General features: G+C 44.6%; 1 protein-coding gene across 3 annotated transcripts in view; it reads right to left on the reverse strand.

Moving 5' to 3' along the window:
• PRAG1 (PEAK1 related, kinase-activating pseudokinase 1) overlaps positions 1-17344 on the reverse strand; it is a 52963-nt gene that overhangs the window by 20691 nt on the left and 14928 nt on the right. For all 3 annotated transcript variants that reach the window (XM_079778961.1, XM_079778962.1, XM_079778963.1), the window contains exon 4: positions 2961-3118. In XM_079778961.1, coding sequence (XP_079635087.1) covers positions 2961-3118 — 158 coding nt within the window. The remainder of the gene's footprint in view (positions 1-2960; positions 3119-17344) is intronic.

Raw genomic sequence — 17344 nt, forward strand, 5'->3', positions numbered from 1 at the left:
CATCGTTTTCATTAGTGAATTCCTACTGTCAGAATAAGTGTAGAGCCTAACTGTATATTATGTCAACATATAATATTAGAGGTAGACGCTACACTCTGGTTTCAAGGATCTTCCGCTTGAACTAATTCTACCTCTCCTATTAGTAATAGGAGGCACGAAGGGTTATATTTCGGATACGCAGTAAAAGTGAGTAAAGACTCATGGGACTGAAAGAGAATTATTCAATAACAGTCCTAAAGCAAGCGGCCTTGGTGGGTGATGAGACGCTGAATGAAGGGCTTCTCGCATTTCATGACCAGTGGTTCTATATATTCTCTGGATTGATGTTTAAGGGATGCTGGAAGGAGAGAGAGAGAGAGAGAGAGAGAGAGAGAGAGAGAGAATGAGACAGTGCCCCTTTGGTCTCTTGCTAGTTTCAAAGCATGGTTCTGGGGACAGAGCCATACATAGGAGCAGTAGTAAGAAATAGTTTGCTTTAAGGATACTTTCTTGGGGATCTGGGAATCCAAATTCTGAAGTGCATTTCCATTGAATAACTGGATCGCAATAGAGGAATACTCATAAAAAAATGTAATCATTTTAATTCAGAAATGTCTAGCTTAGGTGTCATCTTTATTCTCATCGATCCCCAGAGGCTCCCTCTTACCTCCACTAATCGGTTTCTAGAGCCTTGGACAATCAGCCTCTGCTTCCCACCAACCCCACGTCCCATTTCCCCTGCCTGTTCCACGGAAGTGTGGCAGGCAGGCTGGTCTTACCCTCTTCCCTGAGCCTTTGTTCCGCCTTAGTGTCTCCTTAACCTGCAAAGCCCGTTCCTCCTCAATTCTTGCCACACTTCAGACACGAGCTCAAGTCCCATCATCTCGAAAGTCTTCTCTGAACCCTCCATCAGCTCTCCCTGACTTCTCCTTCCAGAAGCCTTTACAAGCACTCATGTTCCGGGCAGCCCAGTTTCCTAGCTCATTCCATCCATGTGTCATGTGTGTTTTTTTTTGTTTGTTAATCCTCACCCAAGGATATTTTTCCATTGATTTTTAGAGAGAGTGGAAGGGAGGGGGAGAGATAGAGAGAGAAACACCGATGTGAGAGAGACACATCGATTGGTTGCCTCCTGCATGCGCCCCAACTGGGGATTGAGCCTGCAACCAAGACACGTGCCCTTGACCGGAATCGAACCCATGACCCTTCAGTCCAAAGACCGATGCTCTATCTCTTGAGCCAAATCGGCTAGGGCAGTGTCATGTGTTTTAACCTTATCTTCCTACACAGACCTTAGGAGCTCTGAGAGCAAACTTCATGATTTGCTGGTTCTGAGAAGCAAAGAGTTGAGGCCTTTAAGTCCAGCTCTCATCAACACCAGCTGGCAGGTGGCCGATGAGGACTCCGCCATAGAAATGGTCACATCCCAAGAGAGCGGGTCAGGGCTGGCCAGCACAGGGACTCATGGTTCACGGGCTGACCCAGCCCTCTGTGGAATAATCTGTCTTGTGGAATGTTTGCACAATGGGATGGGAAAAGGAAAAAGATAGAAGCCCAGGAAAATCTGCAGAAAAAGAAAATCCTCTTTGGTCACATCCTACTCGAATCAAGGCTAAGATATTTCCTGTTTTTAAGTTAGAGCTATCAGAAGTTTCCCATCAGAACACACCACAGACTGACTTATAACATATGCTTTTACCTTAGTGGTACTCATCTTTTAGATAGAAAAATGTTGGTGACAGTAACTTTTCAATGGAACTCTCTACTCTGAAAATGCCTACTGACAAGCAATACTTCCTCAGGAGTGAGAGGGGAAGTCATGTTGGCACATGTCGAAACCTAACATGCTACAGCCAAGTCCAAGAGAAACGCAGGAGAGGACACACACAAAAAGTGTTGAAAGGGTGAGAGGTTTTAACACTGCCCATCACAACTACAGAAAAACAAGCGTTCCTTTTCAGGAACATACCCCATCAGGACATACCCACATATTATGCCTTAGAGCTTTATCCAGAAAGTGGAATGGATGGTAGCCTAATGAAGCCTGCATACTTTTAATTCAATAGACATTTATATAAACACCTGCTGTGTCCAAGTGTATATGCATGGGAACACATGTGAGTGCATGCATGCACACAAGAGAGCTCCAGGTAGGGGGAGGGAGAGAGAAAGAGGAACACAGAGGGTTGCCAAGAAAGAGAAAACCGTGGTTGGCATGTACCCAATCCCGAGAACTAATCCCAAGGACAGAAATGGAGAGCAGACCTACGCTTAGGTGGCTCATTACCCAAGGAATTAGGAATCTTTCAACATGCTTTCAGCTTCTGCCTCCTCCCATCTTGTTGCCATGCAATGCATTGTGTATAACTGGAGAGTGCAGTATGGGATGAGGCACCTTGCCATACATTCACTAGGGAATTCAAGTCAACTACTCCTTGGTAGAGTCTACTTCATGGGGAAAGCAGGGCCCAGAAAGTAGGTCTAGCTCAGTGCCGGGGCTGACCGGCAGACCCCGAGCGACGGATGAATGGATTACTCTGACACACGTTTCTGTGAAAGAGAGGCTAAGGGGCTGTTTTGCTTTAGGAACAAAAAGCCTCGTTCGCCTGCCTCCTTAGGCTTTTATTGTCACAACAGCTTGAACTAAAATTAACCTCTAGACACAATCAGCAGGGTGAGCATCCTTGAGAGAGTACCTACGTCCGTAGTGTCTTTCAAACAAGGACGTTTTGAAGTCTCAATGTAAAGATTCTAGTAAAACACCCAGCTGGGAGGGCAGGGGGTCAGACTTGTTTGGAAAAGTCAAGGCAGGAGCTGCCGCCTTTGCAAGGTCCCCCAGAGGCCTCGGACCTTGCAGACTTTCTAACCAAGTCCCATGCTTCCCCACAGCTCAGCCCTTTCAAAATTCTGGCAGTTAACCTGGGCCTGGCCTTCCAGACTCAGGAGAATCTAAGCCTCCCTGTCAAGGTCCAGTCTGTTACCTCCATCACTGCCGGTCCTGGAGTCCGAGGCCAGGCTGTCCGTGGAGCCCGTGGTGAAGCTGACGTGGACGCTCCGGAAGGACGGGCTGAGGCTCTCTGCGGAGCCCTGGCTCACTTTTTCCAAGTCAGAGCTGCTCTTGTTCATTTTTAAAAGGTGCCTGAAAATTTTGGAAGAAACAATGAAAGTGATGAATTTAGTTTCAAGTAAAAAACCAGGTTTATTGACCATGAACGCACTATGCTCTCTCTTGAAACCTGACCTAGGCCAGCAAGTTTTGAAAAAATGATTTTGGGAAGAGAGAACAGGGGCTCTTTTGAAACCGTATGCACGTACATGGCAGGAGGTTTCTTGGGTGGTTAGGAGAGGAGAATGTATTAAATTTAGACAAATGCCAAAACCATGATTTGGGAGCAACTGCCTTCATATTCTGACCTTGTCTTCTAACACATTTATGTCATCTATTATATCCTGTGCAACAACAACTCTACAAAGAAAAATAGAATATTATCTTACAAGACAATGTATAGAGATATATAGAGACTGGGTAGCTTTTGCAAGATCACAAAACAAGTGAATTGCAAATCAAGACTAAAAACATAGGATTTCTTTTTTGCCTGGTACCCTCTTGACATAGCTGCAAAGAGTCTAGGTTGTTCCTTGGAATTAAGAGAAACTTCATTTAAAAATTCTTTTTTAAATTTTTATTTTTTTAAACATTTTTTTACTTTTTTAAAGTATTTTTTATTTATTTTTTTACAGAGAGGAAGGGAAAGGGATAGAAAGTCAGAAACATTGATGAGAGAGAAACATCGATCAGCTGCCTCCTGCACACCCCCTACTGGGGATGTGCCCGCAACCAAGGGACATGCCCTTGACTAGAATCGAACCTGGGACCTTTCAGTCTGCAGGCTGATGCTCTATCCACTGAGCCAAACCGATCATGGCTCATTTAAATTTTAACCAGACTTCTAGTGCAATGCCTAGTCAGAACCATGTTAACATAACCCTTATTCCAGAATTATGGAATAAATCTGCCCTTAGGCTTCCTATGAAATCTTTTTGTTGCATTTCTAAGACAACATCACCAACATATCAGGGACAGGAATACCAAGTTCACCACAAAGGACTTCGCCTTGGAGAAAACGGTTCCATTATTAGGTAGGGTGTTTAGTTTATTGATTCCTCCTTCCCTCTTTCCAAGGGCTACATGAATATTCACTCTGACCTGACATTTTCACCACAGAGTGAGACAGAGTCCAATCAATCCAGGTCCTTCCCTGCGGGTGGTAACCCAGATTTGTCTGAACTGATATTTCCTGATGACATTCTTGCTCCCCCGACAGCAGATCTATATCTCAATATCTGCTGTAGGAAATATACAATGCAGGATTGATTTGGCACCAGAACTGCCTTCTTTAATGCATGTGACCTTACAGTCAAAAATGTACTGATTGCTCTTTGGCTCAGCATGGCCAGGCCCTGCGTTGCTCTTCATAGTCACTGGAATCCTTTGTTCATTAACAGAAAAGTTTAGAGAAAGTCTGTTTGCTATCAGAAAAAGTGCTTTCTAGAAACATTTCTCCCTCCATCTTCAACCCTGAGAACCACCATGAAACATGTTTTTAAAGCTGTTAAATAGAAGTTGGTCAATATTCTTTATCAGGTTAAGGAAGTGTTTCTATCCAGGTTTTTGAAGTGTTTCATATTCTTAAGTCACTTATAGTTATTGAACTTGATGAAATGCTTGTTCTACATCTACACAAAAATCATTGTTTCCCCTCCTTTATTCTGTTCATGTGATGAGTCACATTAATAACTCGCACACTTTGCATACTTAATTTACTACACATGGCTGGATTCAGTGTGACTAATATTTAACTGAAGGTTTTTACATTTACATTCAAATGTGAGGTTAGCCCACAATTTTTCTTTCTTGTACTCTTCTTGTCTAGTTTTGGTATAAAAGTTAAATCAGAGCCATAAAATGAACTGGGTAATATTCTCTCTTTTCAATGATATTATGTAGTTTATATAAAATAGGGATTATGTGTTTCTTGAAAGAATGCTATAACTCCAATGTCCATCACAAAGAAATGGTTATGCTGTGGTATAATCTTATAATGGAATCTTATATAGCATTAAAAAATAAATGTACTTGATTTTAATGTACCAATGTGAAAACTATGCTTAAAATGAGTATTACAAGTAGCTTTCAAAAGACTCAAGTAAAGTATACAAGTGGTATTAAGTAGATACACCATTTATATACATTTTTAAAACGTTATATTTTTCTCTATGTCACATATATGTAATATAGTGGAAATAATACTCATAAAGTTCAAGTTAGTGGTTACTCTGGTAGCAAGGAGAAAATGAAATGGAAATTAGGTAAGGAGAGATTTTTCCACCGTACCTGTAATATTTTATTTTAAAAACCTAATATAATGGCAAAATGTTAATGCTTGAAAAATCTTAGGGAGATACATGAAGGTCTGTTAAATGATTTTTTTGACCTTTATTGTATGCTTGAAATATTGCATAAACTGAAAATGAACACTTCTAGGAGCAACAAAAACCACTAGGGCCCGAATGAGCCCAGGGATGGCCACTCTGTGGACCTGTAGGTGAGCCTCCGAAGGGCCCGGAACACAGGGATGACCCAGAGGGGTTTCCGTGAGGCCCCCAGCAGGACAGGCAAGCCCAGGGAGGGCTGACCCATCACAGAACAGCCTCGTGGGTGAAAAAGGCTATTTCCCAGACCTGGCAACTCTTCTGAGACTCTGGGGGTGTTCTTCTGCATCGCGTCACTCTGAGGGCAAAGTCAGTTTTGAAGACTCACCAAGTGAACGCAGACAAAATCAGAGTATTCCTGTGATTGCAGGATGAATTCGCCACAGACTCTGTGTGTGTGCGTGTGTGTGTGTGTGTGCACGCGTGTGTGTGTATGTAGGGAAGTGGGGAGCCTCCTGGAGCAGACTGGGGTAAATCTTAGTATCTAAGCCACCATTTCATGTCGTCATGGCTTCTGGGGACATTACTGCTGTTTCTCTATTAGAAGAGGCACGAGTAGCCCAGGATCCCACCAGGTAACGAAAACCCAATAGGCAAGCAGAATGCTCAGGTGTAAATGGGGAGGGAGAGGGGTGGCCCTTTTTCTTAAGAGCAAAATCTTGGGAGTGATGACTCTTGTGTGCGAGATGCGTCAGAAACCATCCACCCTGCAAACCTGTGTAATCGGCACTCTTAGAGAATTTAATCCGAGAATGAACAAAACCACGTCAGATTTAGAAATGAAAGGCGAAGCCTGCCACCCCACTCGAGACTGACATCAAGTTGTCTCATGTCTTCAAGCTGTGTGTGCAATGGATTTCTCAAAAAAAAAAAATCTCTGGAGAGGGCTTAATATTCCAAAGCTGACTCCTCTGGGTCCCAACAGCGTCTTCTGTGAGACCTAGGGCCAAAAGGCAACCTGAATACACACAAAACGCACACCAAGGCTATCCTTAGGTTTCTTTAAGGCCACGTTTCCCTTGTTAACGACAGTTTGTTTTTCATAAAACTGGCGCAAACCATCCATAAGATGAAATCTGATGTCATGTCATTTAAGGAAGTGGTTTCAATGGGCTAAACCCACACGCGCTAGTCTTTCCTCTCTGGGTGGTGAGTAACGCTCTTATCAGGGCAGAGGGAACACGGCCCCGCACAGATGTCTTTGCTCACGCAGAGTGATAAATGACTCGTGCTTGCTCAGACTTCCTTTCCTGCCTCCCCCCGTCGATTAGCCACCGGCACAGGCGAGGAGGGTGACATGCCCGGCCGGTGGCACCGCGTCCTTAGAGACTCCGAGCCCTGCAGCTGCTGCCCAGTGTTTTCAGAGCGGCTTTTCCCCCCATTGTCCTCAGAGAAAGGAGCCTGGCCAGTGTTCTCCACACCGTACTGGGAGAAAGCTAGAAAAAAAAGAATCCAGGCGGAAGAGCCATCTGCCAGACTTCCTCATTTGTAGGAACCAGCCTCTTCTAAAAATACCCCCGAGCTTGCGGCATGTCCGAAATTCTTCATGGAGGTCGGGCCGGTGTGGGGCCGGGGCTGCTAGAACCCTCGTTCGGGAGTGAGATTTCAAGTGTGCCTAGGGCAAGTTTTCATGTTCACTGCCCTCGCCCCGGCGTTAGTCCACAGACATCATCAGATTGAGCGCTTTTTGCCTCTGGAGCCAAATATATGAAAATCCGAGTAATGCCAGTGAGCACCTTTAGACTAGCTCTTTAGATCCGGGACACATGCAAACTACCAAGTTCTTTGGGCTGGTCAAGTTCACTGCTAAGTTTAGTGGGGACTCGAAGAAGAACTCTGAGGTGGCTCTGAAGGTGTACACAGGTTAGAAAACTCTATATTCACTGAGAACATTACCAGGAAGAAAACAGAATGGGTTCAGATGCAAATCAATCAGGTCTCGCCTAAATCAAAGAAGGAGAACTTCTTACCATCCTAGACTCCAGCCCGAGGCGCCGTCCTCACCAGCGTGGCCTCCCAGAGCCCCGGGACAGGCTGGGCCGGTGACTGCAGGGTCCCGTGGAGCAGCCCTGAGGACGAGGGGCCAGCTGCAGAGGCGGCCCGAGTGCCCTGTCAGCCTGCTGTGAATCACACTCAGTTCCTCTCTGACTTTTCTACAAAATGCACTTCCTGCAAAATCACAGGAAGGTGGGGAAGGCTCTGCCGCTGTGACCTGCTGCATTCAGCCTCCAATGGTCGTACTGGGCTCCATCCGAAGGAGGGATTCAAACACCCTCAACAATGCAGTGAGTTTCACCCTGTTTACTAGTAATCTCTACTATTTAGCCACATCCTAAAGTCAGAATCCTTAACCGACTCACGCTGAAACACCAGGTCTGCTTGGTGAATAAGAGCACCCTGTTTTAAACTTACGCCTGTGTCACCTAGAGTGTGTCCCCCGTCCTGCCTATCCTGAACACCATTTCAGGTTTTTCAACAAATAAACATTGACCACTGTGTGCCCAGCACCGTGTTAAGTGTTGGGGATACACCAGTGGGTGGAGCAGACACCATCCCTTCTAATTTGTCAAGCTCCTCGGGAAAAAGTATACAGAGGGTCAACCACATCCTCAGAAAATATTTGCAGCCTTGGGTAGAACATCCTGACTCAAATCTGTCCAAAATACTGCCGATGCTGGCCGACTGAAGAGTCCCACCCGGAGCTCCTTCGAGGATTCTCAACCTCAGCCACCACACTGGGTCAACCCAGGTCCTCCCCGGCGACGAAAACACGCATTCCAGACTTCCTTTGATAATCCCGCTTTCAAATATCCCCTGTCCCCATTGTTTATCCATTAGAACACACGCCTGGATTTCTTGTTTGGAAAACAAATTATCACCCTTTTGGCTAATATACTACTACTACTTGCCCTCGAAAAACCTTTGCTCCAATTGGGCTAGGCCAGTGGTCGGCAAACTCATTAGTCAACAGAGCCAAATATCAACAGTACAACGATTGAAATTTCGAGAGCCAAATTTTTTAAACTTAAACTTCTTCTAACGCCACTTCTTCAAAATAGACTCGCCCAGGCCGTGGTATTTTGTGGAAGAGCCACACTCAAGGGGCCAAAGAGCCGCATGTGGCCTGCGAGGCGCAGCTGCCGACCACTGGGCTAGGCTCTCACTGTCCCTAAAGCTCTCCGTGTTCTGCTCCATTCCCCACGCTGACTCAGGAAACCATTCTCTCTCCCCTTCAAAGCATTTCCATCCTCAAGACCCAGGCTCAGTATCACTTACCTACAAAGCCCTCTCCAACCATTTCAGTCGGCTGACTTGTCTGTCCCCTCTGGAACTCACATTGAACTGCACCTGACTCACATCACGGAGCATTCAGTTAGAATCCTGGTGAGATTATTCTAATTGTCTCATGTGAAATAGGCTTGTTGTTACTGCCCCCAAATTATAAACGGTTTCAGGAGCCGTGTCATAGCCAGGACATGCTGGGACACAGAGGCATTATTAAACGCTTCTTGCTTAAGTTTATCTGCCTCTGTTTCAATACCTCGGTGGCATCTGAGAGGATAAATGTTTCCTTTAAGAAAAAAACTATACTTGCCCAGCAAGACTTGCAAAAGGCAGGAACACTGAGCAAACAACAACCCCCAGGAAAGCTGGGTTCAATAGCGGGATCCTTCTTCTAGCTACAAAATACACCAGTCCCAGAATATCCTGACTTGGCACAAAGCTCGTCGTTTTTTTATTGTTGTTGTTGTTGTTTTCTGGGACATGAGATGAGAAAAGCAGATAACGAAACTGGGCAGGTTTTTATTGCCTCTACCTTTGGTGTTCTTAGATGACAACGCTAAGGGGATTATTTAGCAAGTGGCTAAGTACCACCTGAAAGGACTAGTAAGTCCAGTCTGCTTTGGGGGTGTCTTTGCCCACTGACCGCTCGGCTTTACAAAGATAGGAAGTCAGTTTCGTTGTGGGTCAAAGGACCTCTCTGGCGCAGGCCTATTGATTTGCATTGCAGTTGATGCACTGGTGACTCCGGGGCTCTACATGCTGAAAAGCCCTTTGGTTCAACCTGAAGATGAATATGCTTTGCATTCAGTGGAAACCACTTGAAAACAGAACTAAAGCCATACTTATTTTTAAAGCTAGAAAAGACACACACATTTAGATTAGTAGTAGTTGGTTTTGGTCAAGGATAAAAATGCTTAAATTGGCCAAATGGAAATTTGTAGGCATTTGCCTGGCTATATACAGATCTACTTTGGCATTGAGAGATACCAATATTTTAAAAAAGATGGCCTTTCTGGTCTCAGGAAATCAGAGTTATTTATTTGTGGCCCCAGTCTGCATGGTTATGTACTGTCCTAAAGCAGCTCTGGGCTGCCTGGGGCAGGAGAGGGGCCAGCAAATGTTTGCAGTTATCCAGGATGGAGAGGTTTCAGCTAAGGCTGAGCCCAGGGAGAGGCAGCTGCTGGGAGCAGGTACGAGGGCAGAAAACCCCGCAGCTCGTCCCCATCACCCAATTCATACACTGTCATCTCTAACACAATCGCTTAAGAACCAGGAGTTCTTAAGAACCAGGAAGCTCTTACATCTGTTCACACAAGGGGCAGATGGGATGAGAACATGAAAAGAAAGAGATGAATAACAAATGGAGGTACAGACAGAGCAGCTGCAGTCCGGAGGGGCACCCCCTACCAGCTGCCCAGCCCACAGGCCGGTTCTGTGTGGGAGGCCCCTCAGGAGCCGTGGGGAAGAACGGCCAGGCGAGCACTTGAATAGCATCCCAGGTAGACGGCGGAGTCACCCAGAAAGCCCATGCATGTGGTGGTTAAGAGTGTGAGCACTGGGGCTCTGATGCCTGGGTTTGGGTCCTGGCTCCACTGCTTTTATGGGCTGCGCGCCTTGGAAAAGGCTCTTAATCTCTCTGTGCTTTTGGCTTCCCATCTATAAAATGGGGATAACAATACTTAGGGGGCAGATAGGAAGGTTCATTGGGTTCACTGAGTTAATCTTTGACGAGTGCTACAAACAGCACCGGGTATATAGAAGGTGTTAAGTTATGTAGAAAGATGAATGGAGATGGATGGACAGATGGACAGACGGATGGATGGATGGACAGACGGTCAGATGGATGAAGAAAGAGAGAGGAACAGAAACAGAGACACCGAAAGGCAGAGACAGAGAGAGGACTTCAGCAGCCTCCAGTAAACCCATAATTCCTTGTGTGACCTGGATAGAAGCCAAAAACAGCAGATGGGCTCGAGATCTCACTCTTTCCTGGTACCTCCACTTTTATTACGTCTTTGAGGAGACTCACAGAAGAAAGGGAATCAAGGTGATGCTTTTGATCGCATGCATTATTCTCAGATAACAAGGAAGAATGGATTTGCCCATCAACCAGACCTCACTTTGAATCTACATGATCAAGAGCTTGATCATTTCCAGTGTAATCCCAGGTTCAGCGGCTGGCATACTCTTCAAATGACCAGGTTGCTTAGCTCCATTATACAAAAAATTAGAGACAGAATAACCTCTTTGATTATATAGCTTGCCTCCCCCTACTGAAAAAGAACCTCCCATGATGCTTTTCCCCTTAACCCTCCTCCCCATCCTCTCCGCTAACACACAGAAGGCTCTGGTGATTGACTAGACCAAAACGTTAGCAAGTTGTTATCCGCCAACTTGGGACTTGCTGCTGTTCTGGTCCTGACCTATTCCTGTTGGAACCCATCCACCGAGACGATCTGTGCCTGACCAAAATCCTTTTGTTTCTAGACTATTGGTTTTGGCAACTGCACTTTCGGAATTCTCTCTCTCCTCCTCTTGACTCAGCAAATGCTTCAAGTATACTTTGTTGACCCAGACCTTGAGCTCAGCTATTTGGCTTAAGAAATACTTACATTAGACTTCATTACTACCCTCCTGGCTTGGGAGATTCAAGCTACTTGTAACAAGGCTACTAGGATAATCTACTTTCCCACTCCCACTCTGGTCCAGCCTGTTGCCCAATAAGGGTGGGGCTCCCTTCACACTCCCAGGACAGTTCTTCAGCACTCTTTTACCTACTCCTCAACAGCTCCACCTCCCTCTCCTCAGCCTTGGCTGAAACCTCCCCACCCAAATCCCCACACCACCAACCAGACCTCACTTAAGAAAGTTCTTGGACACCAGCTGTGAGTCTTACCATTCAACTCAATTCTGTCATTACCTATGTGAGATAGCATTAGAGCACACAGGGTAAGGGCTTCATCCCACAAGACTACCCTCCATTGCAGATACCAAACTCAAGTCCAAGTTGTCACTTGTGCTTCTGACTGACCGGCTACAGAACTAAGGTTCCCAAAAAAACCCTCCTTGAGTTCGATTAATATGCTAGAGCAGCTCTCAGAACTCAGAGAAAAAAAATTACTTAAAAGGACCTAACTCAGGAACAGCCAGACGGAAGAGATGAATAGGGCAAGGCATGGGAAAAGGGTACGGAGCTTCCATGCCTTCCCCGAGTGTGCCACTCTCCCCACATTGCCATGTGCTCACCAACCTGGAAACTCTCCAAACCATGGCCTTTTGGGTCTTCTCGGAGGCTTTATCACATAGACAAATGGATTAAATCATCGACCATTGGCAACTGATTCAAGCTCCAGTCCTTCCACCGTCCAGGAAGGTTGTGGGATGGGCTGAAAGTTCCAACCCCTTCATCACAATGGTTGCTTCCCAGGAAACCAGCTCTATTTGTAGGTGGGTTCCAAAAACCACCTCATTAACATAATAGAAGATGCCTATATGTCTCCTGGGAAATTCAGCACTTAGGAAACAAGGGTTTTAGGAGTTCTGTGATAGAACTGGGGAGGAAGACCAAATATGTATTTCTTATTGTAAATCACAATGTCACACTGGGTCACTCCAAACATCTCCCACTTTTGTACCAGGCCGTCCAGTGCTTCTCTAGGAAAGTACGCAACCAGGCAGACTGGCGCCATTTCTTGCCTCTCTCAAGCAAATCCTCTATCTCTCCATTTTTGTATTTACTTTAAGTGCAGAGGTGAGATAACCATATGCCTCAATTAATTATATACTTTCAAGTTAACCTGCATTATTTTAATTTTTCTCTTCATCCCCATCTCTAATTCTTTCCCAATTTCCCACTCTCAGGTACTCATAATATATTTCCTTTGATAAATACGCTTGGATTTATCTTTAAAAAATATGTATATGCTCAAAGTCACTAATCATCCAAGAGGTGCAAATTAAAATGACACTGAGGTACCATCTCACACCTGTCAGAATGGCTATCATCAACAAATCAACAAACGACAAGTGCTGACGAGACTGTGGAGAAAGAGGAACCCTCGTGCACTGATGGTGGGAATGCAGACTGGTGCAGCCACTGTGGAAACAGTATGGAGCTTCCTAAAAAAATGAAAAATGGAACTCCCATTTGACCCAGTAATTCCACTTCTAGGAATATATCCTAAGAAACTAGAAACACCAATCAGAAAGAACAGATGCATCCCTATGTTCATAGCAGCACAATTTACAATAACTGAGGTTTGGAATCAGCCTGAGTGCCCATCAGCAGATGAGTGGATTAAAAAAAATGTGGTACATCTACACAATGGAATACTATGCTGCTGTAAAGAAGAAAGAACTCTTACATTTGCAACAGCATGGATGGACCTGGAGAGCATTATGCTAAGTGAAATAAGTGAGGAGGAGAAAGATAAATATCACACGATCTCACTCATTTGTGGAATATAGTGAACAACAAACTGATGAACAAAAATAGATCCAGAGACAGAGAAGAATTGAACAGACTGTCAAACCTCAGAGGGAAGGCAAGTGGGGGTGGGGGATGGGGGCGGCGGTAAGAGATCAACCAAAGGACTTATATCCATGCATATGAGCATGACCAATGGACACAGTCAATAGGGGGTGGGGGCATGTGCTGGGGGACAAGAGCAGGCAGGGAGAGGTCAATGGGGGGAAAAGGAGACATATGTAAAACTTTCAACAATAAAGAATTAAAAAAACATGTATAATGTTACTTTGTGTGTTTTAAATTTATATTAATTACACTGTGTTATAGATCTTGTTCTGGATCTTAGTTATTTCACTCAATACCAGTTTAAGGTCCCTCATATTTCTGTATATACTTCTAGTCCACAGTTTCTGGCTGCTATTAAATATTTATTATACACTCATTACCTCTTACTTTTCTGTTTCCCAAGAGATGAATACCTGGGTTTGCCCCAGCTACCTGCTAGAAACAGTGTTGTAATAATCTTCCTTGCATATTATGTCTCCTTATTGACCTGTGTGTTTCTCTGAGGCATACACTCAGGAATAAAGACTGTTGAGCCCTGACTGGTTTGGCTCAGTGGATAGAGCGTCGGCCTGCGGACTGAAGGATCCCGGGTTCGATTCCAGTCAAGGGCATGTACCTTGGTTGTAGGCACATCCCCAGTAGGGGGTGTGCAGGAGGCAGCTGATCGATGTTTCTCTCTCATTGATGTTTCGAACTCTCTATCCCTCTCCCTTCCTCTTTGTAAAAAATCAATAAAATATATTTAAAAACAAAGAAATAAAGAAAAATAAATAAAGACTGTTGGGACATAATGTAGTCTTATACTCTGTTTTACTGAGTAATTCGTATTAGCTCCACCTATACTAAGTCCTCTATTTAAGCGGTCACCAACCTTTTGGCCCTCCGGTTGGCGACCGCTGCTCTATTTAGTAATTAAAAGACTGTTGAGATCAAGAAAATCTCAGACTCTGACTATAAGAAGAATATCTTTCATTACTTTTCTCTGCTTATGAAACATGGGTAAGAAGTGAGAATAGGATAAGAAGCAGGATCAAGGGGCTGGATTTAGGATTCGCTGCACAGACAATTTTTAAGTTTCGGAGAGGACATGAATATAGAGAAAGCACTTTCGAGAGATTTGGAGGGAGGTCACCAAGTATGCAACAAATCAGGAATATTCCTGTCTTGGTTTCCTCTACTTTCTCCTAGGGACGCATGCTCTGTCAAACATCTCTATGAAAATGATGGCCTAACCTGTCACGGGTCAAGAAGACTTGAAAAAATTATATATGTATTAGGTATTGTGAAAACAGTAATTTTGTTGTTATTTCTCAAATTTAAATTTATATTATAATATGTAATTCCTATTTTCAAACTATTCCTTCAAAAGATTCTGACTTATCTTCTGCCCCTACCTCCTCACCCCCCAATCTGGGGCATAGAGTGTCAGCGTTACAAGCCAAAGAGAATAAGGCTAAGTGAACATACATTATTTAACAAGATTTTAGGGACTAAAAAAGTAAATTTAAGGTCCATAAAAGAAATAAGACTTTAAATAATGGATAATAGGTGTAATGATCGCTATTTATTTACTAAAATACTGGGTCCCAAAAATTCATGGACTAGTCATAATCACTCATTAAAATTCATGACACATTCATAATTACTCATTAAGAGGAAACAAAACATTTTGGCATGACAGTCAAAGCTGTCATCCAAGAGAATGACCACCTTCTGCAAAACACTTTGCTAAGAGCCCCCTGGCGGGACAGGCCACAGGTCCTCTCCCAGATATGGAGCTCTGAAATTAGTACAGGGGGCAGTTATTGACCGCCGATGACTTTGCATTATAGATGGTAAGTTTTAGATTCTAGAGCTGGACTGGCAAATAGCGAGCATACTTATCTGCACTCCGCTCTCGCCTAACCTGAAGACTGCTGATGGCTTACAGCAAGCTTTCTTGCAGGGTGGACACGTAGCCACACCCACTATTATTGGTTCTGAAGGATGCAACCTAACTATCCTCATGGTTCAAAAATGTGCAGTCACAGAATCTTCCTTCTCATCTGCACATATGAAGAACTAGAGGCCTGATGCACGGATTCGTGCACCGGAGGGGTCCCTTGGCCTGGCCTGTGGGGATCAGGCCAAAACTGGCTCTCTGATATCCCCCGAGGGGTTCCGGATTGTAAGAGGGCACAGGCCAGATGGAGGGACCCCACCGGTGCATGATCGGGGCTGGGGAGGGACCAAGGGAGGACTCCAGGGTGTGTCCAGCCTGTCTCGCCCAGTCCCGATTGGCCAGACCCCAGCAGCAAGCTAACCTACCGGTCAGAGCATCTGTCCCCTGTGGTCAGTGCGCATCATAGCGACTGGTCGAACAGTTGGACACTTAGCATATTAGGCTTTTATTATATAGGATTATTTAAGTGACAACCCACTATATAAGTAATATATCTTCAAAGTTACATTACTTACTAATATGTCTTACATTTATCCAATGTCACCGTATTTTTATTCATTTGACTGTTGAATGGAGTTTCTGAAGAGCAGGAGCCATTCTGCAGGGCTTCTACAGCTCAGAGCCACACAGCGGTAACACCGCCAATGATTTGCTGGGTTTCTGACTTCAGCTTTTATAGCACATGCATTAGTGGGCATGAAATGGCTAAAAAAACCCAAACTGCTGGGAAGTCAGGGAGGTCACTTGATAGTAATAGATACTAAAATTAACTGGAGAGTACAACATCTGAGTAAAAAGGGAAGGATTTTTTTCAAAGTTGTCCTTGATCTAGAAGTTCCCCTTCTCCCCCAACGAAGAACGGTTGTTTATGTAAGTCAGCCTGTTAGAGAAGCACGGAGCATAAGCTGCCCAGGGCGCGAGGCAGAAGCCAACTGAAGCAGGGAATTGTCCAGAGTTGTATGGAAACAGCAGGAACACCTTTAATGCCCAACGTGTTCAGGGATCTGCCCAAAAGTCAGTAAAAGAATAATGAGCAATTTCAGCACGGAGGATGAAGACGGATCTTAAACGCTGAGAGTCACCAGCTGCAGAAGAGGCTGCTGAAAATTCTTTGCAGTTGGTTTGTCAACCCTGATAGAAGGAAATGAAAATCCTCTCATGAGCAACCAATTATTTGCAACACAAACAGAGCGAATTTCTCACCGATTTGTGAGTTCCCCACCCAAAAAGTGGGCTGGCCATTCCAGGAACAAAGTCCCTCTGATCGCTTGAGGACAAAAGGGGTTTGATCATATGGCCCAGGTGTGTGTTCTCCAACCTGCCTCAGAAAACACGGAAAATCTGTTTTCAGAGAAGCAAAACCACACCCTAGAATTCCTTGCAACTCACTGGTGGGGGAAAAAGAAAAGTCCTTAGGTGATTACTACCTGAAAGGAACATTCTGTGGCAAGAAAGGGCTGGCTCCACACCTGCTCAGCTTAAGAAAATAATGAGAGAGAGAGAGAGAGAGAGCGCGAGAGCGAGAGAGAGAGCGTGTGCGCGCCAAGTAAGAGCCCAGTAGCAAAAGTAAAATGTACAATCACTGGAGAGTAATTAATCCTTGAAAGGATGCATTGTGCCCACATGGCCTTTACCCACCTTGAAGCATTACTAATGATTAACCTCAGCTTCTCTAACTGAAGGTGACAATGTTCGATTGGGCAAGACTAGCAACAGAATTATAATGGGGTGTCCAGTGAAAACTTTGTAGTTCACACTGACCTCTTTTTTCTAATTCAACAGTCCTTCACTGAATACCTACTATATCCCAGGCACTGTGCTAAGGTATCCTGTTGGAGAGTTTAAAAAAAAAAAATGAAACAAGGTCCCTGCATACCAAGGAATTCACAAATTCTTGAGGAGATACAAACACGGATCCAATTCCATACAATGCAAGACACGCTATGTTAACCACCAAAACAGGCATGAACACAGCAGCCCTGGGGCAATCAGGAGTGTGCAAGGCATAAGGTTAGGTACTTTTGGAGAAACTGAAATAAACAGGGAGTGGTCTCTGTCTACCACTACCTACTGAACAAATATTTCTTGAGCGTCTATTTTGTGCCAGGCAC

The sequence above is a fragment of the Cnephaeus nilssonii genome (assembly GCF_951640355.1).
Source record: "Cnephaeus nilssonii genome assembly, chromosome: 8".
Lineage (NCBI taxonomy): Eukaryota > Metazoa > Chordata > Mammalia > Chiroptera > Vespertilionidae > Cnephaeus > Cnephaeus nilssonii.